Genomic DNA, 27,167 nt, shown 5'->3' with positions numbered 1-27,167 from the left:
TTCATGAAGTATGTTATGTTGTTACAAGTTTTGACCATTTGGTGGTGGTGTTTTACTGGAAATATTTTACAATATTATTTAATTTATGAGGAAAAAAAAAAACGTTTTTTGGATGGGTCACTGGGCCAGAACAGGCCCTTGTTGTGTACAATATGCTTTCAGACAAAAGAAGCTAGAAACCTTAACTTAGAACCTAACAAATAAAGCAGTTCCCTATACTGACTATATCTGAACATTTTGTAGTCACCTGGGTCACAAGGCTGGATCCCCACCCAACTCTACCTTATATGTACCACCATATACTCCACACTCTACAGATCTTTACCCATCTAAGTATCAATTTGAAGAATTGATTCATCCTACCAGAAGATGTTTTCTGTTGCTAAAGATTGCTATTTTAATTTATTGTTTTACTAATACATTAAATATTGAGAACGGGGCCTTCAATCCCCCAGCGTGAACGTTATTCACAGTACACTCTTAAAGCCAACTCCTCCTCACTTCTTTAGTGAAACGTGATTTTTAACTAACTCTTCAACCTTGAATAGCACACGGGAAAAAACAATCTCGCCTCTCGTAGCTTAAACTAAAATATGTCAGTTACAGTTACATGTCCCCCGTGTTCAAAAAAAGTATCTGGTCTGCACAGGCGCAAAAAGAGAATCTATTGTCTTCCACAAGCAATGTAGGGAGAAGCTGAGACTGGAGAGACTGAGCGAGCATGAGAGCAACGGGGAGCGGCACACACTGACCCGAATCCAGCCGAGTCAGGGGGGTGGCTGGCTGGCTGGCTGGCTGGCTGGGGTGGGGTTGGAAATAAACCTGACACCAACATAGGCGGCAAGGCACTGATAGCAACAGCTAAGGCATGCTAACTGGGCAACTCCGCTTAAAGGGACTAGGAGGAAAACACTGCAGCAGGTCTGGGCGGGTGCTTTTATATGTTTATCAGCTGAAAAGAACGGTTCGGCGGAAACGTGTTGCTTTTTCAGACCGCATTTTGAAAACGAAAAAAAATAATAACTGTTTATTCTCTCGTGTTTTGACAATGTACAGTTGCATTGGATAGTGTTGCTGGTTCTGTTAGATGTGACATAGCTCCTGTGATTCCACCAGTGGGTCCGGAATCTACTGTCAGCAGATCTGGGTTTATTTAGATTACGTCGGAGACTGGCAGATAGAGATAGTTAATAACATATTGTACTGTTCCTGAAGAGGACCGCTGGGTTAGATATCGCCCACTTTTCGGCTGTTTTGAATGGGGGGCAAACAAAGCACTGCGGGGCGGTCCCGAGGAGGTTTTCCGGGCGTCTCCACAGACGATAGCGCGGTTACCCCAGCGGCCCACTTCGGGCACTACCGGACGGGCGGCGCTATGGGGCTGCGCAGCCGCTCGGCCAGCTCGGTTGCTGGCATGGGAATCGACCCCAGTGTTGCAGTGCCGTTCGGTTTTTACGCCACTCGCTCGACTGGTGAGTCAGACAGGACCGGCAGAGGCTCCGGGTCGGACTCCCGTGGTAACGGCTTCCATGAGACAAGTAGCGGGCATCACACAGATGGAATGCTGTATCTTGGATCCAGGGGGTCGCTAGCGGACGCGTTACCACTCCACATCGCTCCTAGGTGGTTCAATGCACACAGCGGTAAGTGCAAAAACATTTTTTTTTGTCTTTCTACAGTAAATGCACGACAGTTATTTTACAGGGACTAGTTGGTCGGCAGGCTGAGCTGTTCGGTCTGGAGAATGGCAGGTACAAACAGTACAAGTGGTCTGACTGGAGTAGTCGTGTTATGTTCTGGACTGTAGTAAAGAGTGAGAATCGTGAAAGTACATGTAGCAGTGGTTGGAGGGCTAAGCTGCAGTGCAGACGATTTTAAGGTCAATCTTGAGGTGCTAGACTGTAGTGCATGACACAGTTGGAGAACTGTTCCCGTTTCACCCACATCTTACTATTCACTCAACCTCTACCCTTTAATTGAACTATGAACTATGAGAACTAGACAGTAGGACTGTCGTGTGACAGGAAGTGGGATTTAGCTCAGACCTATGGATACAGCGTAAAGATTGTTCACCTCTCAAACAACAAGCATCTCTGACTAAGTTGTGTGGCTACTGGCTGGCTTCTAACAAAGACTGGATTCAAATAATTAAGCTGTTGCCTTCAATCAAAATAGACCTCATAATTGATCAGACTTTATATTTTAGGTGTATCCTTGTAAAATGTATGTTGTATTTGGTGGAGATGTCAGAAAATAAACCCTGGAAAATGAACTTTTCTGTTAATTCCATGACACTTTCCTTGTTATATCTCTTACGTGGTTGTAGCCCTTATCAAGCACTGTTGCCTGTTAGAGCTTCACTGTACTGCCAGCCACTTTATCTTCCTCCCAAGGCAGCGCTACCGCACCATGCAGTTAAAGGGCTTTGCACACTGACTCCGTTCCGTCATTTATCATCTGTCATCCGAAAAAGTCGTGAGTCAATCCATTGCCACACTGTAACGCACTTCAGAGCACTGATGTGCAGTGGAGGCTTTGTAGTAAATATACCTAGTTCAAGTATTTTAATAATAATAAAAATAAATACAAATCTGTTGTTAATTCTTACATAACTGAACAGAAAAAAATGTTAAATGTATACACTTAATGATTAGCAAACGATGATTATAAACCATTGTATTCTTTAGTGCACTAAGATCGAAGTTAAAACGTTTCTTAATTATTCCGATTCTGGTAGATCTACAATAATGTTATGCAATATAATAAATAATAATAATAATAATAATAATAATAATAATAATAATAATAATAATAATAATAATAATACGCAACTGCATAGAGTTGTCATAGAAAAAGTTGTCATCAGAAACCATATGATTTTACTTCAAACATATTTTACTTCAAACACTCGCACCTGTAATAAATATATCTAAAAGTTGGGAAGCTAGCAATGAGCTACCAGAATAACCTTCTACTCTGTGTGTATGAAGCTAGAATCTCCATTACTTTCAGGTACTGTCCGACTTCTCTGACTGACCGCTCTTGCCCTGTCACGCTTCTTTCTCTGATATGTGTTTCCAGGTTAGGCCATTGTTTCTTTACTTCCTCGACTGCAATTCAAATAAAAAGCACTTGTTTATGTATACTATCAGTTCATAATTTCATGTTTTATAATACATATTATTCACGCCCAAGTCCTCGACAGTGTCTTCTGTATGTTGTATTTTGTTTTCCAAAGTCTTTGTTGGATTTATCATAAAGTAATTTTTGTTTGCCGACACAAGCAATTAGTTTTTCCATTTTGTTCAGGGAACTGCATCAAACCACCTGTCTTCCCAGGCGTTTTTCATTGGTCAATGTAATTTTTAACGCACGTCGAATTGGATCAAATCGAACTCGTTTTAATTCCAAAATTGATGCATCACCGTCGACCGACAATTACGTACTCAGTGTGCAAGGTGCAATAGGGAATGCACGTGATCGTTTTTTTGTTCTTAGACGCACGTTAAAATCGGATGTAGGGTTGGATCCAGTGTGCAATGGCCTTTATCACGAAAGATTTTAAGGGCTCAAACATACAGTATGTATCCATAAATTCTGTGCAAAAAAAAAAAAAAAAAATAGAGCTCCCAGACAAACCACCAAGGACATGTTTTTTGCATGCAGTCAATTCATGTAGATACATGCTCCACTTTGAAACCTGATAACTGTGTGTTTGTTTTGATATCATTGGAAACTGATGCACAAGTCCAAGTCCCAGATTCCTTATTATACTTATATTATCATCCTAGTGTGTTGTTTATCACTGCTTAGATCATTTTTTGCCACGCTTACTAAAGCTATCAAAAACGCCTTTATACTAGTTTACTGAAGGAAATGATCTCTTTAAATGACTAAAAGCCAAGTTAATACAGTACAGTAGAAGGAAACCTTACCTTGAATGCATTGCTATTAGTGTGTCTGTCTAAAATAATAAAGCATCCCTGTGAGTCATGCCACTGTCATTACTTCCACTGCTCATATCTCATAAACCATTTCAAATGCTGACTTCGTATTTTTAGTGTTATGTAAACTCTTTGAGCAACGGTAGTCTCCATTTGTACCTGTGACCTTAGATGGCTTAAATATTGGGGTCAGTGACTTTTTGTTTCCTGGATGATAAAGACCTAACGCTTCTAGATATTTGCTTATACTTGGTGCACAAGTGTATTCTGTGATTCTGCAGTTCAGGATAGATTGTGGATTTAATCCAAGAAAAATGTGTTCTCTTGTGTTCATAAATTTAACAATACAGATGCTGCTACAGTGCCAAAGCCTCATATCTCATATCACATCATACAGCCGCCATATTGAGGTCATATGACTTGGTGCATCGGAAATGTACTTGAGACAGTACACCTAGAGATACTGTCTTCACCTTTGGGACACAGCTGTTTTCTATGATTCTTTTTTTTTTCCATTATGTGAATTGTTCACTGCAAATTTACCATGTCACTGCCACAATGTTTAAACCCCACGGTCGGTGTATTTTTTCAGTCATTTTCCATTGCTGGCATTGTCCAACTTTTTACCACCATTGTGTTTTAACTGCTGACACATATCTTTGTCACAAAACACCAGGTCCACAGAAGGACTTACACCTTTTGAACTGATCCCTCATTCGCTTCCTGGCTCTTGAACTTGGCCTGGAGGCATTGGTACAGTAGGATATGCAAGCCTCTGTCTCAGTCTGCCAGTGAGGTCAATTGACAAGACTAAATCCAGTATTCTACTATACTGTCCCTTCCCTGTTTATAGATTGTAGTAACACTGTGCCGACAGCCTTCAACCTTTCAATCCATTCCTGTAACAGTACTTGACCTGTGAATAGACAAACACCTTTCACAATCACCAGACTCAACCATTTGCAGTCTAAGCTCTTTGGATGCACTCAAATTGTGCTATGCTGTTAACCCAATGTGTTTAGATGTCATACAAACTGGAATAGAAAACCACACATGAAAGAAAAAACAGTATGCAGGCAATCAATATGTGTTTTGATTATGAATCTGACGTGTCGTTTTTAGAACTTTTGCAACAAAGAAAAATAAAGGAAAAATAAATGCACTGGCTAAAAAGAAACTAAAATCTTACAGTAATTCTCGGCTGATTTGCTGTCTATTTATACACTGCATGCGTTCTTGATTTGCTGTCTATTTATACACTGCATGCGTTCTTGATTTGCATGAACGTATCAAAACTGTTTCTATATGAAGCCACGTGCAAGTTCAGTGGAAGAGATTATGTTTTTTTTTTCAGTACCAGGATACCCACAAATAAAGGTAGTTTTTAGCCCATTTGCCTAATATAGTAAATCTGACGTATGGGAAACTATAAAATGTAAAGTCACGTATTATTCACCTTAAGGTTACAGTGTTTTAATTGGCACATTAATTGTGTTCAGTTCTAGAATTTGAAAAGTAGACATCCGTGTCATGTTGGTAACCACTTTTCATGTCCCTTTCCAGGTCAAATTCTGCGTCTACAGCTGTATTTACAGTCACTAACATGCTTGTTATTATTTGCTTTAACTTCTAACCGCATACAAAGGTAATTCTGGTATGGCCAACATTTAGTAGCCTCATGCCTGACCTTTTCAACAAACCAGAAGCTTTAAAAAAACGAAGATCTTTTTTATGGAAACTGCTCTATGTACCACTGTTAATAGTTCCAGCAGCATTTCGCTTCCTTATTATACCAATTAGTTCATTTTCAAATAGTATGCATATGCTAACAATCCACACCACAAATGGTCTTAAGAAGCAAGAACGAATGCCACCTGTGTGTCTCACTGTGGCAAGCAACAGTTCATCTTCCAGATATAAACAAAGATGTGTTACTCAGCTGTAAGTTGGCGCTACACAATGGAATATTTTTTGTACATTAACATGGGGGCAGATCTCCAGATAAACATTGCACTGCAGGACAGGGCTCTGGTGTCTTTGAAATGAATATACAATAAAGAATAATAACTTTTTTGATGAGTTTTTCTTTGGTTTAAACTAGATTATTAGACTACATTGACAAGTGCACTAGCTGAGATGTTTGTCTGCTTGACTTAGTTTCTTAGTATCTGGCTTGTTGCTTTCTGACTTTCAAAACAAAGTCTTATGATACACAATATCCCTCACTCTTGACATCAGCAGAAACTTGCAGCCTACCCTGAAGTTTTTTATTTTCTGTGTGTGTGTGCCGAAGAGGTTGGAGACATCTGTTTATGACTCTCAGAGAGAGATGTTGGAGGTGAAAAGTAACCCTCCCCCAAACCTGCCACATTAATTCTAACTGATTTTTGTGTGACAGCATAAAACTCAACCCAGGTACGGTGTGCTGAGGACTCACAGACAGCTGTAAATAATGGTAATTCCTGGCTTCAGTATTACTGGCTATAGAATAGTCTTCTGAGGTTCAATTTACTCAATCCAGACTGTGTACAAATAAATAAACAAAATCAATTAGGAAACACAGCTGCAGTCCCAAAACAAAATGGGGATTGGATGATCAATTTGTCAGGTGTGCATACCGTAGGGTTATTGACACAGCAAATATGAGAGCTTCTGTATTTAATGCTAACTGCTCGGTGAACAACAACTTGACAATTCCAAGTTTTTTGCTATTTTTTGTTTTGTGATGCAACAGCCAAGATTAATTAACGACCTTACACCATGCTAATTAAAAGCAGTTAATTACTTTATTCGGAACTTTTAGAGGTCTTTCAAATACCACATTTACAAATTTACTTCAATGACACTATTAACTGATCACTTAATCACGTTAAGGACTGAAAAATGAAAAAAAAAATGTAGCAGTGGCATCTCAATTAGTGCATTAAACATTTTGTTTTCTCCCTTAAGTATCAATGTACTATACCAGTTTAACCCTTAACTCTTGGTACAAGCTCGGTAAAATATGGATATATCTTCACTTCTCTACCTCTTCAAGGGAACTGCCCTTCTTTGAGATGGTCATGTATTTGTAAAGAGAGACCAGTTTAAAGGGCTGCAGTATATATTTTTACTTCTCCAAAGTGAATATTGAGTTTGCGCCTCTTTATACCTGAGAGCGCATACACAGAGAGTTATTGCATGTTAATATTTACTGCAGCACAGCACTGCTTGTATAGGATCCTCTACACTTTAGTTTCAAGTGTGAGCAAAACCTCTCCCTAAACAAAAAGACATCATTTAATGTACACTACTAAAAGGAGTTAATTGGCTTTTCAAATGAAACCTAGATATTTCAGCAGGCCCTGCTGCTGAGCATGTCAGTTAATTATCTAATTAAAATCTGGACATGTCTCATTAATCAGTGATCCAGAAGCCTTGTTTTGGTGGTTTGTTTGTGCCATAAGGAGGCTTCCTTCTCAGTCAAATTTCTTTTATCATGTAAGAAATGCTCTCCCTTCAGTTAGGGCTGCCAGGGCCAGACAACCATGTATTGGACAAGAAGCAAGGGAATTTAATGTAATAAGGAACTAATAGCTGTTGCTTCTGCATAATGCCTGAGATGATGGAGCCATGGTGGTTGTATATATATCTGGGACTGTTTAAGCAGAAAGCCTTGGTGTAAGAATGGATAGTAAAGAATATTGGAATAAGTGTATAGAAGCTTCATTATCTATGCTTCATTATTAAGTTATACTAGATAACATTTTTACAAGTTATGAATAAATGTTACCAGGTATAATGTGGAAAATGAAGATATAGATATATGGTGGCTGTCTGTACATACAGTGATCTATTTTTTTCATGATGCTGAAAGCTATCATTTTTGTATTTACAGAGGGGGAGATATATGTTATGGACATAATTATATTTACCAGGCAGAGCCTTAGGACAAGGAATATGTAATGGAATATTTTAAGATTGTCCTAAAATGTTTCTGCAGATATTGGTAACAGTACTGTGCACTCTTTAAAACTATTTTGGGAATGGAGCTTCCACGTTTATGAATATTTGTAAACGCTAAAGCCAGTAAATTTAACTACCATTTATATTTAGGGGTCAATTTGATCTACAGCTTTCTAGAGTTTTTTTTTTTTTTTTTTTTTAAATGAATTTTGCAGCACTGTAGGATCACCCTGGATTGCATCAACTGCAGTGATTACTCCTAAAAATAAGTGATTGATGTAATCCAGGTGGATTTCCTGGTACTTTAATGGACTCTTATAAAACCCAGCTGTGGCTTATCCTGGGTATAGGCTGATTAAATCAACCTCTTGCCACTTATTTTCATCAAATTCACAAAATCTAGCTACACAATACAGTAAAAAGTAGAACTACAGTATCAGTCAGACATACTCTACATTGCTGAAAGAGAGACCTTAATAAACTGTTCAAATAACAACAAAGCAAATAAATAAGATACTGAATTAATTTAGTGGCTGATACAGTTTATCTGAGTTTCGTTTAAACATTTATGCAACATTTAGTTATAATAAACTAAACTGTTCTGTGAATGTATAAACCTGACAATTCAATTGTGAAGAAATGTGGTTTAATATTCCCTAGCATTGAAGATTGGCTCAGTTATTCCCAATGGTGTTTATGTGAGTCATGGTGACCTAGTTGTCTATAGTACTGTAAATCTGTAACATTATATTTGTATTCTTGGTAGTGGCCTTTTTATTATTATTATTTTGAAAGAATTCTGCATGCCAGAAGACCGCCCTTAATAAAAAGCTTAACTTTCCTAACTCATAATGACAGCACTTGGAAATTAGCAAAAATACAGCATGTGTGTAAGTTTGCTTCTCAATCTCAGCATGGCGACACAATGGGTGTGAATGGAAAGTTGCAGGTGCACATGTTGATGTTGTAGGTAGAAGTCAAATCCACACAGAGTCAGTTTCCTTTGTTTGGTGTTAAGTCTTCCTAGTGAATCTAGGTCACCACTGGCCTGTGAAGCCTGATGTGTTCTCCCAATAAGCTGACGCCTATTTACATTATGGTTCTGTCGCTATAGGCCTGAGGCTGCCATCACTATGGTAACCGTAATATCTGTCACTGCAGCCAGACAAGTCCAGTGACAGACTACCAGTTAACAGGAAGGACCACAATGAAAACCAGCATTGGAGTCCGAGAGGGATCTGGAGAGTGTAGAGGTGGATCTCGGAATTAAGAATTCTGTCAAAAACAAACACTGGTCATGGCTTTTAGTATTTAACTCATGAGACTATACATAGAGTCAGTTAAATCAAGTTTAGAATTTGTGGAGAATGATGATATTGTAATTAATTTTTCTTTATATGGCTCATCAAATCCCACCTTTCATAAGCGACACCTGATTACCAATGTTATTCCAACACTGAAAGCAGAAGAAAAAGGGATTTGGACAAAGAAGTCACTATGTTGTCAGGGATTTCATTAATTGAAGAACTAGACAAGATAAAATTATTGGTAAATCCATGATGGACTCATCCTAAATTTCTCAATTCTCATTTGTTTTATATTTACCTTTTATTTTCCAATTGGATTTTTGCGTTGTGCTCAGTGCAATCTAGTGGCCTATGAATCCTCGTCATTTTACAGTGTCCCTTTTTGGTCACTTGATCATGTTTTAAATGTGTCAAGTTTATTCAGGTTTAAATTGAGTTGCAGTAAAGTTAATGCCGGATTTGTGAATATTTATTTTCCGGTTGACAACAAAAAACACTGAAATGCTCTTTTTGAATTTATCTTTCTTATGTTATCATGATTATGTAATGTGAGACTTGTCTAAAGAACTGAAGTACACACTAGATGAGATTTATTGGAGTTTTTTGTTTGCTACAATCACTTCAATACTCCAGGAATCTGGTAAAATGGCTGTTAATTCAGTTTCCATTCTAAATTCCCTTCCTACCCCAATCAACACACAGTTCAAGCACAGATACGGGTATTAAAATTATCACATTCTGTGTTTTTGTGGATGGACAGTTTTTACACATTAATTAATTCTAGTCGGCTTAAAACATGATTTTAAAACCTGAAATCCAAACAGCTGTTACACGCCTAGTGGGCACGACCGATCTGCACCTACAAGATAAGTGCAAAGAAGTCCTGTGTTGAGCCAGTTCTCAAGTTGCAAACATTTCCTTTATGGCTGCGCCTGTTTTTTATTTTATAATTTTTTTTAAAGCTTACAGATTGCTGTAAGAATTGGCAATTGATTCATAATTAGCTGTCTGAGCATTCTTGTTTTATTTACTGCCTTATTATTTCCAGCTGTGTGGTACAGCCCAAATGGATGGTCATGCATATCTATGATATACACTTATATCTAAAAACAGATTAGGGCAACAACAATCAACACATGCTGAACTGACTTCACTAATCGGACAATACTACTTCAAACATGTGTTTATCACTCATTATTGTGGTAGCGTGAATGTGATATTAGATCTGAAATAAGTCAATAAATACCCTATTCAACCTACCTTTAGAATGCATGCAGGATCATCAAGTTTAATGATTGGTAATCGCGTGATTTCAATGCATTTTGATCATGCATTATTTAGATAGTTTTGTCTATGGATAGGGTACATTCAGTCACCTGTCATTACATTGCTTTTATTTGTGGGTAGGCTGCACAGTAGTACAACATTGTTTTGGCTGTTAAATACAGATACAGAGGAATAATTTGATCACAACAAGAGGCTCTGATGATTAAATTAAGCAGCAGGGTTTCTGATGTCTTAATTGCAGATGTGTTGGGAATTACATTTTTGATTGCAATAGGCGGTTGATCCAAGTAGCTTTCAAATGTTTTATTGTAATTGTTGCACACATGAGGAAAAAGAGGCAAGGTCCAGGATGTTCTTTGGTTGATTGCTTTAGACACCAAAAACTACCAGGACTGAAAGGCATCCCTGTTTCATCATGTGTAAAATGCAGGTAGACTTGACATATAGACAGACCCCCTATAGCCTCATATTGCAATACATGCAATAACTAATGTCTTTACCAAGTTTCAATAAAACTGGGCAAAGGTTTCTCTAGATACATTTAATACATACATTCATGGGGCATGCAGTCAGGCAGCCTTAGTTCATCTCCAAATGATTATACAGTACACTATATTACAGTACAGTGCTAAATTAACAAGAGGTTCTCTAGAGCTGTTTAAGTGCGCTATATCCCACAGTATTACAAAACACATATGCTTTTTTATATTTATTTTCATTTTTCAAAAAGTTTGTTGCATCGTTTAGTGAAATAATCCAACCACCTTAACAGAAGTTTGCTGAAACGCTGCAGCCACAGATTTATGGTAATAAGACAACACCTGAGGTGTTCTTGGAAATTCATGCTGCTGTGCGCTTATCCAGCTCACATAACTGTACAGAACATGAAAGCACTAGAGCCACATTCTGCTGTCACTTTGAAATCAGAATTTCTTCAGGTTTTATGTTTTATCCTCATAAGGCCTTACAACAAATCATATTTGTGCAGAAGCTTGGGGCTTGTTTTCATATCTTGTATCAAATGAGAATTGTTGTTTTGAATTTGTCTCCCTGTCTAATGAAGGTACTGTAGTTGTGATGTGGGGAAAACAATCCCAGTTGAGTTAATTATCCTGGGTGGGATTACGTCCTGTACTTAAAAAATGAAGTGACGGTTGGAAGCATTTTGACCTTTGGGAGTCTGCATTTGGCACTGGATGCTCATGAAGACTTCCATTACTGCTCACTCAGGAGTAGCATATACTGTTTGAATATAGCTTTAAAAATGTTTGGCCCATTCAAATAATATTGAAAATATTAATCTTTCATAAAGCACAGCGTTATAGTTGGGGGCTTTTACAGTCGCCACAATAGTATTTATTTATTTAAAACAAAAAAAATGTATAGGCCTGTGGCAGGCTGGCGAGTGGATAGAGGCCCAGAGACAGACTGCAGTTCAAAAAAATAACTGTTTTATTATAAATAAACAAAAATAAAGTGCACAAGGGCAAAATAACAGATACTCAAACACAAATAAAGCAAAAATAAAACTCACAAAAATAAAGTTTCCAGGCTGGGCAATGCCTTCACTGGATTTAGAAAATTCAAAAACCACAAAACAAACACCAACCTGCTTCCTCAGCTCCCTTCTCCCAAATGAGAAGCTGAGGCCTCCTTTTATATCAGGTGGCTGGGCGCTGATTGATCGTTAATCAACCTAATCAACTAATCAACCCCAGCCACCTGAACATAATAAACCCAGGCAGGCAGGGGAAGTTAACCCCATCCCTGCCAATTTAAAAGGGCAGAGCTTTGCTCTGCCACAAGGCCATTATGTAAATATCTGTTTTCAATTTCAACTCTTTACATTTTTCCATGTGTAATTCACTAAAATATATTTTAAGCACATTTACACCTATTAGATTTGAATTATTAAGCAGATTTCCTTGCAGTGTACTGTGAATGATCAAAAACAAGCAACATCTATGATTAAAAAAATGAACGTGGTTTGGGACACTTTATGCGGTGTAAGCATTAAATACACACATAGTTTTTGTTATTTTGTCATTTTTGTAAAAGCCAATGTAAGTATAGTAGCTAATGACCACATGACCCTTAAAGACCCTTAAAAAGCATTCTGCCGCTTATTTTACAAATTAAAGTGCTACTATGTGATGTTTATCAAGTAACAAGTATTTATCAAAGGACAGTACTCGCCCTTAATAGTATGCTATATTTCTGTATTTATTTTGTAATGCAAAATTTTGATTTATAAAAAAAATGAAATACAATATATACATGTACATCAAATTTTCAGTGTTGAAATTTGTGGGTAGTTTTTGCAAATCCGTTAACTGTTTCATTTCTAATTTTGCAACATAAGATATTTGTGACATGGTCTTCGGAGAGTTTTAAACACACTTGTGCTCAAGACTTCCTAACCACTTTCTCCCACACTCCAGCCCAGCATGTTCATCAGGACTGTGCTACATCCTGAGCACTACAGCCCAACGCTAACCACTCAGCTCTTCTATTTCTGAAGGTTTTGCCATTTTTGTTCCAGCAACCCTGCTTGAGGTCCACCACCAACACATTTTAAAACTGGAATCACAAACACTAGACATCTATGTAAACGTGCAGCCTGGCAGACATGCTTCATGCTGTAGCTATCACTGTGGCATTTAAGTCTATTGCAGAGGAGTCCAGGTCAGTCCTGATAAAGAGAGACTGCTTGCAAACTGTGGTGATAAAAGCAAGGAGATGCAGCAATGACTGCACAGTTAGGTACTGCATAGGTCTTAGTTTTGTTGTTTTAGATTGCTTTACAAGCACTTTAATCCCGACTGCATTGTTAAATAAACAAACTCGGTATCCTAATTATTCCACATTGCCTTTTTTAATAGAAAAATGTAATCCTTTTCAAGAACCTTTACACTGTCAGTCAGTACGGTATATTTAAATTAGATTTTGTTAAAACCTAATTAATGAACAGATTAAGAATTCTGGTAATGTAAACTGCACTATGAGTTTTGGGGGTCGGAATTTGAATTCTTGTGCTGATATGAGGACCTGAGGTAACCACTTCAGATGGATTTCTCAGTCATGTGAGGCTGAGTTCATGTAGGCTACACTACAAGTAGAATATCAAAGTGCAATAGAGTGATGTGCTAGAGCAGGCTCTGAGGCACAAGTTGTTCTGAACAGTTTGGTGCAGAACAAATTCAATACCCTATTACTTCATTAATGTTTGCAATGAAGGACAAATGGTAAAACAGTCATATTGCATATTAAATTAGCAGCCATTTAAGTTTGTGATTAAATTGACATAGCGGAATTAGCTCAAATTAATGGCACTTGAATATAAGAGGGTTTAAAGCATTTAGCTTTGCAGAGCAATCTACTGTAGTATCTCCAGCTATGTAGTTGCCATAGGAACCACAGTGCCTTCCTTCCTGTAAGTTGATGTTTTAGCACAGGAAATGCCATCGTATTGTACAGTGGCTTGCGAAAGTATTGACCCCCCTTGGCATTTTTCTTATTTTGTTGCCTTACAACCTGGAATTAAAATTGATTTTTATTTGGATTTCATGTAATGGGCATACACAAAATAGTCCAAATTGGTGAAGTGAAATGAAAAAAATAACTTGTTTAAAAAAATTCTAAAAAATAAATAATGGAAAAGTGGTGCGTGCATATGTATTCACCCCCTTTGCTATTAAGCCTCTAAATAAGATCTAGTGCAACCAATTACCTTCAGAAGTCACATAATTAGTTAAATAAAGTCCACCTGTGTGCAGTCTAAGTGTCACATGATCTCAGTGTATATACACCTGTTCTGAAAGGCCCCAGAGTCTGCAACACCACTAAGCAAGGGGCACCACCAAGCAAGCGGCACCATGAAGACCAAGGAGCTCTCCAAACAGGTCAGGGAGAAGTACAGATCAGGGTTGGGTTATAAAAAAATATCCGAAACTTTGAACATCCCACGGAGCACCATTAAAGCCATTATTAAAAAATGGAAAGAATATGGCACCACAACAAACCTGGCAAGAGAGGGCCGCCCACCAAAACTCACGGACCAGCCAAGGAGGGCATTAATCAGAGAGGCAACAAAGAGACCAAAGATAACCCTGAAGGAGCTGCAAAGCTCCACAGCGGAGATTGAAGTATCTGTCCGTAGGACCACTTTAAGCCGTACACTCCACAGAGCTGGGCTTTACGGAAGAGTGGCCAGAAGAAAGCCATTACTTAAAGAAAAAAATAAGCAAACACGTTTGTTGTTCGCCAAAAGGCATGTGGGAGACTCCCCAAACATATGGAAGAAGGTACTCTGGTCAGATGAGACTAAAATTGAGCTTTTTGACCATCAAGGAAAACGCTGTGTCTGGCACAAACCCAACACCTCTCATCACCCCGAGAACACCATCCCCACATGGTGGTGGCAGCATCATGCTGTGGGGATGTTTTTCTTCGGCAGGGACTGGGAAACTGGTCAGAATTGAAGGAATGATGGATGGTGCTAAATACAGGGAAATTCTTGAGGGAAACCTGTTTCAGTCTTCCAGAGATTTGAGACTGGGACAGAGGTTCACCTTCCAGCAGGACAATGACCCTAAGCATACTGCTAAAGCAACACTCAAGTGGTTTAAGGGGAAACATTTAAATGTCTTGGAATGGCCTAGTCAAAGTTCTGTTTTACTCTTGTATTTGGTTGTCCGCTTATTGACTTGGGAACTGTCAACAGCATATTTTGAGCATATAACTTATTTTTTTTGTAAGTGCAACTAGTTTTCAATAGCAGCTTTAATGCGTAGGATGTTCTCTATCATCATAATATCTAACATGTATGTATTTAGGTTGCTTAAAGGTGGCAGTCAGAATATACAAAAAGTTATTTATTAGATATAATAAAAGGTAAGAGCAGTCAAATTTTATGACATAAAAAAAGGAAATGTTGAGATATTTCAAAATCATGGTTGTATTTATTTATTTACTCTGTGAACCTGATGTTATCCAGGGAAAATTGTGAATAGTTTTCCGTAGGCATTTATGACATACAGTATGTTCATGTGAAAATCTGTCTGGTGATTGATGATGTGATGTTTGGGGCACAATATAGCTTTGAGCAAAGTCTCACATTTCCAGTGTATTCTGTCTGGATCCACCAGTGTTTGTCTGGTGCTGTGAATGCAGGCAGCTCCACGAGTTACTGCTCTTTTTATTGCATCATTATTCCAGCCTTGAGAAAGAGGCTCTTGTTGACATTAATGGCAAATTGACGGCACTTCATAGGACTGTGGGCTATGACTAAACATACCATTCAGTAGTTTGTGAGAAACACCAATTACAAAATGTTTTAGTACAAATATTTATTGAGGAGAATGTGGAGTATGCAATTTTACAGAAAAGTATGTTCTATATACACATTCATTTGACATCAAACCTAACTTTGTTTGAGGGCTCGCTGACTGGACGAGGTGGAGCCTCCCCATAGACAAAAACCTAAAATTTAAGAAAGGTGGGGATGGGGAGGTGGTGGGTTACGATGAAATCGAAACATGAATGAGAGTTAAGTGAAGAGGGTATTTATAGTGCTAACAATCTTAATTAGCTAGTGTAAATTAAATGATTCAACTTGGTGACGCGTTGATTGGTGTCTGACCCTCCTCCTGAACTTTAGTTACAAACTTCATGATACCATCGGTCAAGATACCATCGGTTAAAAATATGTAAAAAAAAAAAAAAAAAAACTTAAAAACAATCTTAAAGATTGTTGGAGCAACAAAAGTCAAAATCATTTGATTGAAAACATCTTAAATCAAAAAAAGACTTTTTAAAGCTCCAAAATTGGTACAGGAAAAATAATCACATTCACTACTACAGTTTTTCAACCAGAAAGGGTTCAGCGCAGCACAGACCTGCAAGAGTTTGGCTACAGGCCAACATGGGCTCCCTAAGTCGAGTTATACTTCAAGGCAAATGCATATTTAGGCTTCAGCACTTATGATTAAAACATGGCAAGCTCATACTGTATTCTTTGTTACACGCATACAGATTTTTTTTGGCACGGTTAATTTATCCTTGATCTTTACAGTAGCGAAGCTAAGTGCTTCAGTCATTGTAAATCTTTGATTTGCACCTACATTGTCATCCTTCGATGAGCATTTAGCTCTGCAGAATTGCAAATGCAAGTCAAACTACTGTTTGTTGTGGCTTGTAATGCATGCTGTAATGTGCTACTGCCAAGAAAATATGGGGAAAGTATGAACCTATTTTTCAGACACATCAAAATCAGTAGCTTCATAATGGCAAATACTGTGTTTGAAATTCAGATGGAAACAACCAATATTGTTTTATCAGTAATGTTCACACTCCTCCATTGCATGTGTGTTTGGTCCTGGAGGGATAAAGAGGTATAATCTGATTTCCAATTTCTCTTTAAAGAAAGCTCAGATTGTGCTTTACGTTTGGGTAAAGTGTTTGAGTGTATTACAGTAGGTTGTTAGGTAGCCCTTGTATTGTGACACTGTAAGGATTTGTCTGATGTTCATTGTGTTGGGGGACTATGAGCCTGTAGTGATGGCAGAACCCCAGACAGGACTGCACTGCGGGGGGATGGGGATCCAGTGGAGAGTGAAGTGCAGGGGGCAGCAGCTCTGAGCTTCAGTAGCAATCAGACTCAACTCAGGCTCTATCTGGCGGGCGTGATTCATGTTAAGCTGCCTTCTTAAACAAGACATAGAGAGAAGGATAGAGAGGGTGGATCAGAAAAAGCTCTATGTAATGTCAAGGCACTATGCCTTGTTAATATTTAGATGAACTGCAATACATTTAAGCAAGAAAGCTTTTAAAAAATGTATATTTAATTATTTGCAATTGTTTTCATTTCAAGGAACTCAAACAAGAATTGATATAAAAGAGAGGAAGATGTACTTCTCAAAACTGGAGGCATTTTCAGGGAATTCAGGAAAAAACACTTTCATAAAACCCATCCTCAGGCTTGTCTGCTCATACTCACAAACCTACATTGAAAATGTGTTTAAAGTAGGAAACATCTTTTTTATATTACAACCCTGTTTTCCCCAGACAGTGTTCTCTATTTTGTTATGAATAAAATCCATCTAATTTGATTAAAATGGAACAGAGGAATATTTTAATGATTTTAACATTTCTAACAGATCTTGATACCTTCACCTAAAACACCAACCCTGCTCTATCCCAGGCCTTTTTTCCATATTTTGGTGTATAGTGAGTACTGTACATGCACAGACAGCATAAGTAATGCTGAGTGCTTTTTAGATCATTAAAGTATTTCTAATGTCTTGTTGCTGATTTAATTCTGGGGCCTATCATTTATTCATTTCCTTTCCCTGTGATCCCCACCCACCATGTGGAATCCTGTCTGTCCCGAAGGTGTAGGTGTGGGTTTAGATGTGCTGGAGACTCCCCTGCCTGGTTCTTGCTCACTATTGTTCAGGGAGCCAGCCTTCCAGCACAGCCCAGCATATTGCTTAAAATAGAAGCCATTCGGAATCTGGGTCAGCTGCTCCAAGTGGAAGCAGTGGAAGATGGGAAAGAGAGAGACAGAATGACTGTGCACTCTTTTTGCAGTCAGTGTTTGTTACCATTAGGACAGACTGCCCTTCCCTGATGTGCAGACACTGGTAAGAAGTAGAGTATAAAATGTATTGAACCCCCGCACATTACCACCCTCTCAATGTAAGCATTCTTGACAGACAGCATTTGCAGTTTTGCAGCAGTGCTAATGAGAAGAACCTCTCGTGGGCAGTCTGCAACCTTTATCACAGAGAGGAAATCTGAGGGTGGCTGGCAGGTAATGGCAAGCACAGACTGTCACACTATTTCACACTTCTTACACCTGCTCTTCTTTATACCTTTCTGTTTCTCCTGTCCCATCTCTCTTTCTCCAATTAAGCTTCCCAGTGAAGGGAGCTTGTTTGATGCTGCTGTGGCACCCTTTACTTTGACCAGTGACCTGTCATATTGGGGTCTTGAGATTTTGGCTTTATACTCAGTACACAGCTGTATTCTGTGACGTAAATTCGATCTTGTGTGCCGTACAAGTTATTCTGCCTCAACAACATGACTAGGTAAACCATTCCATAACATTACCAGTCTCTGTGTGAAGAAGTGTCTTCTTCCCTCTGTCCTAAGTCTATCTCCACTTTAATTTGTCCTCTGGACCTGGTTTCTGTACTGCATTTATTTGGTTAGGGTTAAGTATGTCAACTCCTTTGAAGATTTCATTTCTTTCAGCCTATCTTCATAGCTTATTCCTTTAAGCCCTGGTCTAGCCTGGTTTTTTTTCATTGGACTTTCTCCAGGGCCACAATCTCCCTTTGGAACTGTGGTGACAAGAATTGGACACGGTACTCTACCATGCACCAGTGCATTATATAACCTCATCATAACATGAATTTTTACTCTATACATTCTAATATATAGCCAGGCATTGTGACTGTTTACCCGCACTGTGTGGTTTCTAACAGCGATGACTCTGTTACAGCGCTAAGGTCTTTCTCTGTGTGTATTTCAGTTCAATGTGCCCCATTTGGAATTTGGAGCTTACATTTTTGTGACCAGCGTTTAACACATTATATTTGTTTACATTAAATTTGCCATATTTCTGCCCAGTTCTGTATGTGGTCTAAATCATATCATAATAGAGGAATGTATCATTTTTATTGTGAAACATGACCAAAAGCACAGCATAGTTCATTGTAGTTCACCAAATGATTCTTGAATGAAGAATATCTGAGTTTTATAGTTGGTATGAATTCTGTTCCTATCTCATTTAATTAGATATTTTAACCAAACAGTCCATCATTAAATTTTATCTTAATGCATCATACAAGTAGCCCATCGGAACCATTGCATGTATCGTGATACATATCATATAACTACATGCATGTTTTGTGACATTAACATATCGTTGCACCCTTACCTCTCGTTTATAATACGAGTCACCCCACAGGATAAGGTCATACTGGGGTGATTATTGATGGTATATCTCAAGGTTATTCTTCGGACAGGGCGTAAACTTGTTTGCTTTTGGGCCAGAAGCTGTGCAGGAGGTCCCTCCCATACTCCTGAGTACTGTAATGCACTGACAGGGCAATGCAATCCTGTGTTTAGAATACTCTGATACCGAGGTGTACAGATCCTGTCTGTTGTGTTTATCTTGAGATTTCAATACATAGCTGTGGAGCCACAGAGGCCTTTACTCCCCAGCGTGTTTACCTTTGTGGAGGTTGCTAAGCAACGTTGTTCACTGAGGTTGTTAGAGAGGAAGATTGTAAACAAAGTTGCACTAGGGCACTAAAGCGCCATTGGGAGTTTTACATGGATCTAATTTTTTTTTGCCCTGATTTTTAAATATTTTTTTTGCTTTTATTTTCTGGATTTCATGTGGTTTGATTTGACTGTTTTTTGGTCAGTTATTTAATATGGACCATTTTAGATTGGAGTCTAAAGGTCATATAGCCTATGTGAGAACATAAAAGCACAGAAACTGTCAACCCAGACTGTTGGTATAGTGATTTCCTGGCTATAGATCTTATTGTTTGAACAGACAGATGTGTTCCAGGGTCAGGTCACCAGACTGGGTGTTTATAACAGAAGAGTTTGAAGCAGCATTCTGCATTAATACTGTACATTAAACTGACAGCAGTGAAGAACTGGGTAGCCTTTTTGGCATTGTGCTTGATTGACAGCTCAAAAGCCAAGTGTCATCAATGAGTAATAAATCAAAAGCATGTGTTTAAGTAACAAGATGTTTGCAGGTTTAAATAGGTTATGTCTCTCTCACATCGGATGTCTGCACTCATCAAAGAAGCAATATTATTTTATTTTCAAGGTTAAAAACACAAAAAACTAACATGTATTGACCAAACAATGAGTGTTTAAATAGGTTAAAACTATGAACATGAAACTGGCCTGTTAAATCCATTAAGGGTGTGTGACTTCAAGTTACAGCTGCAAAGAGACAGCACACTTGGGCGTTATTGTCCTAATGTTTAATACATACACAGCTGTATTGTCTGAGTTTCTTACTTAAGTCACCTGTGTTGTTCAGGAAAAATGAACCCTTTCATTGATGCAGGCTTTATACTCTGTCCATATCAATGATACAGACAACATGCTTTTTGATACAGGCACTTTATAGTTCGTACAAAGTCATACCCTATGATTCTCTCAATAATTTTCATTGCAGGTGGTGTCCGGCTTCAGTGCCATATTGTGTTTAACCTATTTATATATACAGACTTTTGATAGTCTTTTTTTACTTTTCACCTTTACAAACCATTCGATCTTATACTGTATCACAAACCCCTTAGATTATGGCACTGATAAGGCTTTATTTTTGTTCAGAAAAACTCCTATTTCTATTTTTATTAAAACGTTCTAAATATATTATAACACAAGTACTTAAAATATTTAAGTACTTCATTTAATTAACAAGACCGGACCAATAAGAGTGGGGTGAAGCTGTGATTATTTTACTTGTTGCAGCACTGTACTGTACTGTGTGTTTTTTTGTTTTTCTTTCCCTTTATTTAGGTTTTACCACAGCAAGCTGACTTTTGGGAAGTAGTTTTTATATAGGGTTTTCTTTGCTTCTACGGCTGTGGTCAATGGTTTAATACATCAGATAAATGATCATTTATCTTGACCACGTACAGTACAGTAAATGGTACATTCTTGCATTTTTGTTGTGGCTCTATACCTTAATGCCATTGCCGTATTCTGTTCTTTCCACAGGTTTTAAGTGCCCCATTTGCTGTAAGTCTGTATCATCCAATGAGATGGAGGTTCACTTTATAATGTGTCTCAACAAGCCCCGCCTCTCTTACAATGGTAAGTTAATGCTTTATGCTTTTTGCTTTAATAGTGGTGGTGCCTCACCATCTATCCCATACTTTTTGGGATCTAAACAGACTACTTTGTATCAGATTGAACAGGATTGTAGAACACTGCACGTCATTCACCTACAGAGGTTTAAATGACAGTGAACATAGCTGAAACTAGTGATTCAGCCTATGGAAAAATGAATGCCTTTTTCGTATATATTTTTCAGTGCTACACCAAGCACCTCATACCTGTTACCACCGTGTAGATGAGCTGTCCATTAGGAGTGTGCTAACCTATTTTCTAAAAATGGAAATTCAGGCTCTGTGCTAGACGCCTATTGGCTGTTAGTTGGTCCAAACCCCCCAGAACCCCACCCCCTGGTCAGACAGAAACACTTTACAACACTAACATCCTCTGAAGTCACCTTTCAACTTACACAGTAGCTGCATAGAAAATGTAGCAACACTTGCCTTGTTGAATGACCTGAAGGCAGTGTGGTGTAACGTTTATGGATTTGGGAGTAGATGTCTGGGAGGCAGTGCAGTCTTATGGTTAGATTTGAGGATCTGGGGGGAACAGTTTGGTCTACCGGTTAGAGCAGAGGGTCAGAAAGGCAGTGCAGCAGATATTTGAACAAAAAGAGGGAACCATCTCGGAAATTAATAAAACTGCATGGTACAGTAACTAGCCAATGCTGAGCAAGCTGTTGGTATTGCATTCTGGGAAATATATTTTGCGGTGGCACACTTGGACCACTTGCATGCAGAGGCTTTTGCAGAACTACGAAACTCCTAATGCGTGGGGATGATGCCAAGTTGTTGCAGCCAATGGCATCAATGACAAGTGTTGAGATGATGTTTCACTGTGGGGTTGAGTGGATGTCCAGACCCTTTAGGTTATGCACTGTCCGAAAGACACCTTTTTATTTGATTTTATTTTTTTTAGATAATCCATGACATTGTTGTGTCTTTGCAATAAACAAAATGGCCATAGACACGCTTTAATGACGTGCAGAACTTGAAGAAACACTTCAAATAAAATAAAAGTGGAAAAGGGAGCATTGTGCAATGCATAATAGCAACTATTTACTCGCCATTCTATTTCTCTTTAATTACAATCCACATAAGAAAAACTGTGCTGGAAAACGTACCTGATCTGTATCAGACGGCAGACAGAAAAGGACCCCGATTGACTCGCTTCCCAAATCGAAAGCAGTACCAGTGGCTTTAGGTACAGTAGAGATTGCTATTTGGCCACTTGTGTTACATGCACATCCTAACCCCACTTGCTATTTTAGTATAGATTCTGGCAAGGTCTTAAATCACGGTGATAAGTGTTACTCATTTCTATCAATTGTGTAATTTCTGGTGGACACAGATGCGTTTTTTTTGCCTTCAAATACATGTAAAGGAATGTCTTTTCAGATAGTCTGATATTTGTCCCAGCACTAATATTGGTATGCAATTGAATGTGATTGTGATGCTTCTGTTTTTCTATGAAACATGGCTGTTGCACATTATTGTCCCTAACTCAGAATTATTTTCCTGGGATGTCACCCCTCTCCAGCTCCTGTCCTGGGTTCAAGCTGGAGGTGAGATGCAGGGGCTGTTTGTTCCCCAGTCAGGGCTGTTAAACACTATAGCAATGAGCTGCCTCGCAAGAACAGGGGAGCTGAGATCAGGACTATATTTAACAGAATGTATTAATATATCATCAGGCAGAGGCACGTTTTCAAAGGCACATCACCCTCACGTGGCAGAGCAATCTCTAGAGGAGTTTGTTTCAGTGCTGCTCGGCAGGCAGGCAGGATACTTCCTGGTTTTCATTGAGCCTTGACATTGAAATATTTCAGTTCAGCTGAGAGCAACAGAATCTAGAGCATAAAGAAGCCGAAGTCACCTTTGTAGTCTCACTACAGGCAGATACTGTGCTGCCTACAGTAACTATATCAGCACTTGGGCAAGTGGGTGTTTAGCAAGCAATTGTACAGTACACACAGCCTTACAAATAACCTTGCATACAAACACAAAAACAGACTCACAGTCCGAAACACACAGGCAAAATCCTACCTACAAACAAATCTGAATATTATGGATTATATTCCCACCCTCCTTGTAAAATGTTGAAGTAGATTTGTACTTTACACACACTTTCAATGTAACCTTCTTAATCATGAAAACATAATTTATTAATGCTAATAGACATAGAATATTGATAAACTCTGACTGTTAATATTGTTATTTAGCTGACCAAAAACATTTCAGCATTTCTAAAAATCCTTGTTGGCTAGAACGGAAATGAAAATGGCTGTGCTATGTGCAGCTGATGCTAGATCAGGAGTACTGTGCAGAGACATGAAAATAGCAGCATTACGTTAATTCATGTTTGCATTGCTTTTAACAACTATTTTTCAGGATTTTTTAAATTTTATATATATATATATATATATATATATATATATATATATATATATATATATATATATATATATATATAATAAAAATCTGTATAAAAAAGCATGATGATGGATTTGCAGGAGTTAGAAATGACATCCTTTCCCTGAGACGCTATTTACGTGATAAGATTACAGACGTCAAGGTTGGTATCACAATACGGTATTGACCTTGCATAAGGAATGTGTAGGTGAAATTAGTTTAGTTTTAAGTCACTGTAATTTTCAAGGTTGACTTGTTCCCTGTAATATAATACTATACCTGCTTTTATATCAAATCTATTCTATTTTTTTAATGCAAGTCAGGCTACTGTTATAATCTCACAAATAGTGCTTAAGGGTGTCGATATGACCAAGTGTGCCGATTGTAGGGTGAATCATACAGTCAGGGAGGCGCAGGCTTGTGAAAGCTCAGGAATCTTTGCTGGGGATTCCACAGGAAAAACTGATGCAGAATAGTCAAGGACAGTCATCTCACTACAGTACTGTGCTCCGTACTGCCCTTTCTGCATCTCAGTTAACAAGTTTTGTGCCTCAAATAGCAAAGCAGTACCACCTCTTTCCATCCCTTTTTCTGGTGTCCAGGAAGTGATACACTCAAACCATGGCCAGCTTTCTTTAAAAATCGTCCTAAGTGGTAAATAGAGGTCTACTGGAAGATTTGCAGCTTGAGTGGTACTGGCTAATTGGAGCCTTCTGTCAGAGAAAGTGTTGATCAGTTAGGTTTCATCTTGAAGAATGTTATAATACAGAGGTCTTCGAGAGTGGAGAATGGGAGAGACAGAGGAGAGAATTTCTCCCAATCCCAATTTATATTCTGTGCACCACTATATCAACATATAACAGACATCATGAAACACAAAATACGCACAGGGGTGGAAATATATATAGGATAGGTTGCCTAGTAGTGGTTGGACAAGAAAAGCAGGTGCACAAGAAAACTTGTCAAGTCTTATAATCCTTCAGCGGGAGGGGTTTATGGGATTTGAAGCCATAGACAACAGTATTTAACCTTCTTTGCTACACTATAACTATATAAATCAGTTAAGCCTATTATCTTACCTTGCCGAGTCTTTGTATTGTTTTGCCTATGTAACTGTATTTACTGTCTAATCTTGCTTAGGTAACTGTAACTGTTTTATGACTTGTCTAGCCTGACCTAACCAGTCCTGTTACTAACTACTGAAACTCCCCATGTTTTCTCTCCCATTTTTCAGATGACGTGCTGAGTAAGGACGCTGGCGAGTGTGTGATCTGTTTAGATGATCTGCAGCAGGGAGATACAATAGCCAGACTCCCCTGCCTCTGCATTTACCATAAAAGGTATCAATTCTAAGAGGTTCTCATCTGCTGTCATAGCACTGATTCTCCACAGGGGGTTGCGCTGACTCCTCCCCAGCCATGACAAAAATCTCAATATCATGGTAGCAATCACTTTCATTGTTTCAAATTTGTATTTTTATCCTGGTATTGTTTTATATACTACACAGTGCCACAGTGGGGCTGTCTGCCCATCCTGATCATAGAGGGACACAAACTTAGAGCAGACCTCTTCTTTCATGATGACTAAAGAACACAAAACTCTGTTTTTGCAAGAGGCTTAAAGAGTAATTAGCGGGGTTCTGAAAAATATAACGTTACACGTCCCCACGTGTTTCTACAACTGTTTAAATAATGTACCTGTCAATTTCTTTTCACTATTAACATCCTGACAACTTTTTACACTTTTAAAGTCTGTTTCAAAGCTCTAGTGCACTGATAGTGTAAGGATAATTGGCCACATTGTCAAACAGGTAACACAGCAATAATGATCCATGATGTGGTACGGAACAGAAAAGCCAGAGCACTTGTTAATCCTGCAGTGATTTAGAGGGCAGATCTCAAGCATCTACTTTGAAACAGACTTTATAAGTGTAAAAAGTAGTCAGGATGTTAACAATGAAAAGAACAATTACAGGTAAGTTATTTAAACAGTTGTAGCATCACGTGGGGACAACGCTATATTTTTTGGAACCCCACAACTTACTCTTTAAATATCTGAAACACCTAATTGCCAAATTTGGGGAGGGATTTAAACCTCAACTGATTTATAAGATTTTTTCACTAATTTAATTGTTTTCTTCTAGCTGTTTGTTTAACATAGCAGCGTGTCAGTGTAAGGCAGACTGCATGCAACCTTGAAGGATGCACCACCAGTAGTGAGAGAGAACTCAAAGGTTTCTTGCCCCTCCCTTGGGTATCTTGTATATTCCATTAGCTGTCCTCCCAGTGGGAGCGCTGTATCTGCTGGAGTGTCAGTCTCCCTGACAGACTGTTTATTGATTGCTATCAATTGGCATTCAAGTCACTGGCCTGTCTGAACTAAAGGAGGCTGAGTAATCCAAGCGTTGAAATTCAATATTTTCCTGCCATCTGAAATAATGTGAGCTGTTCTGTTCCCTAGTCACACTGCAGATGGTCTAACCTTGCTGTCCAACTCTCTCTCCACAGCTGTATAGACTCCTGGTTTGAGATAAACAGGTCTTGCCCAGAACACCCCTCTGACTGACCCAGGCTGGACATCCCTTCATTACTATTACAGGTCAGACGTAGATCTGAATTTAGTAAGGGCTTGTCCTAAACCTGAAGTGCTATGTCTGTCCCATGTACTTGCCTTTTACAAGCACTTCATCTATCTATCTCTGTACAGATACAGGCAGCACAAGAAACTACTACCCTGTCTGTGTATCTGTTAGTATCTTTACAGTGCAGTTTAACACAGTATAAAAGGTGATGTAGGGATAGCACTAGAAACTGAAGTCCTGTTCACAGGGCAGGGACGGTGCTAACAGGGGCAGTGGGCTGACAACAGTGCTGTGTCATTTATGATACGCTGGAAACATTGCCATCTGGTGGAATGAGAAGGTAGTTCAGTTGTCTCCTGCTCTTGTAAAAAAAAAAACAAACCCTGAGATTCTCCTGGGATTTAACATTTAACTATTCCCTGTGATTGTGTAGCTATTGCGCATTGGTAACCTCTTTACAGCAAGTAGTTGCTACTTGGAGCACAGATGGACATAGTGGCAAGTTTCTAGCTGATACTTCCTGTGAGTAAAATATAGACTAACATGAAGTGGCTAGCTCAGAACCTATAGAATGATGTAGCTACAGGACATTGTGTAATTGAATGTTTTCTATGAAAATTTAATGTAAAATTATATACATTCCTTTTACTGGCACATTATTGTTTAACACACATATGTCCTTTGGTTTTGTAACCAGAGCTCCAAGTTAAATGTGTTGTACGTCTTTTGTATTGTGTCATCTACAGGGCACTTTATGGACTTGGCCTAAACTTGCATACCTGGAGATCTGGACACAGAAACAACCAAAAAATCAATG

The 27,167-nt window shown here is 38.5% G+C and overlaps 1 protein-coding gene across 1 annotated transcript; it reads left to right on the top strand.

Moving 5' to 3' along the window:
* The first annotated feature begins 667 nt into the window (after positions 1 to 667).
* Positions 668 to 27,167, top strand: LOC121325226 (E3 ubiquitin-protein ligase znrf1-like). The gene is made up of 5 exons (XM_041267603.1): positions 668 to 1,643; positions 21,245 to 21,340; positions 25,004 to 25,109; positions 26,277 to 26,367; positions 27,097 to 27,167. The coding sequence occupies exons 1-4, from the start codon at positions 1,259 to 1,261 to the stop codon at positions 26,332 to 26,334; spliced, it is 645 nt and encodes a 214-aa protein (XP_041123537.1). The 5' UTR covers positions 668 to 1,258; the 3' UTR covers positions 26,335 to 26,367; positions 27,097 to 27,167.

The sequence above is a fragment of the Polyodon spathula genome, chromosome 13 (assembly GCF_017654505.1).
Source record: "Polyodon spathula isolate WHYD16114869_AA chromosome 13, ASM1765450v1, whole genome shotgun sequence".
Taxonomy (NCBI): domain Eukaryota; kingdom Metazoa; phylum Chordata; class Actinopteri; order Acipenseriformes; family Polyodontidae; genus Polyodon; species Polyodon spathula.
This window is presented reverse-complemented; position numbering and strand designations above follow the sequence as displayed.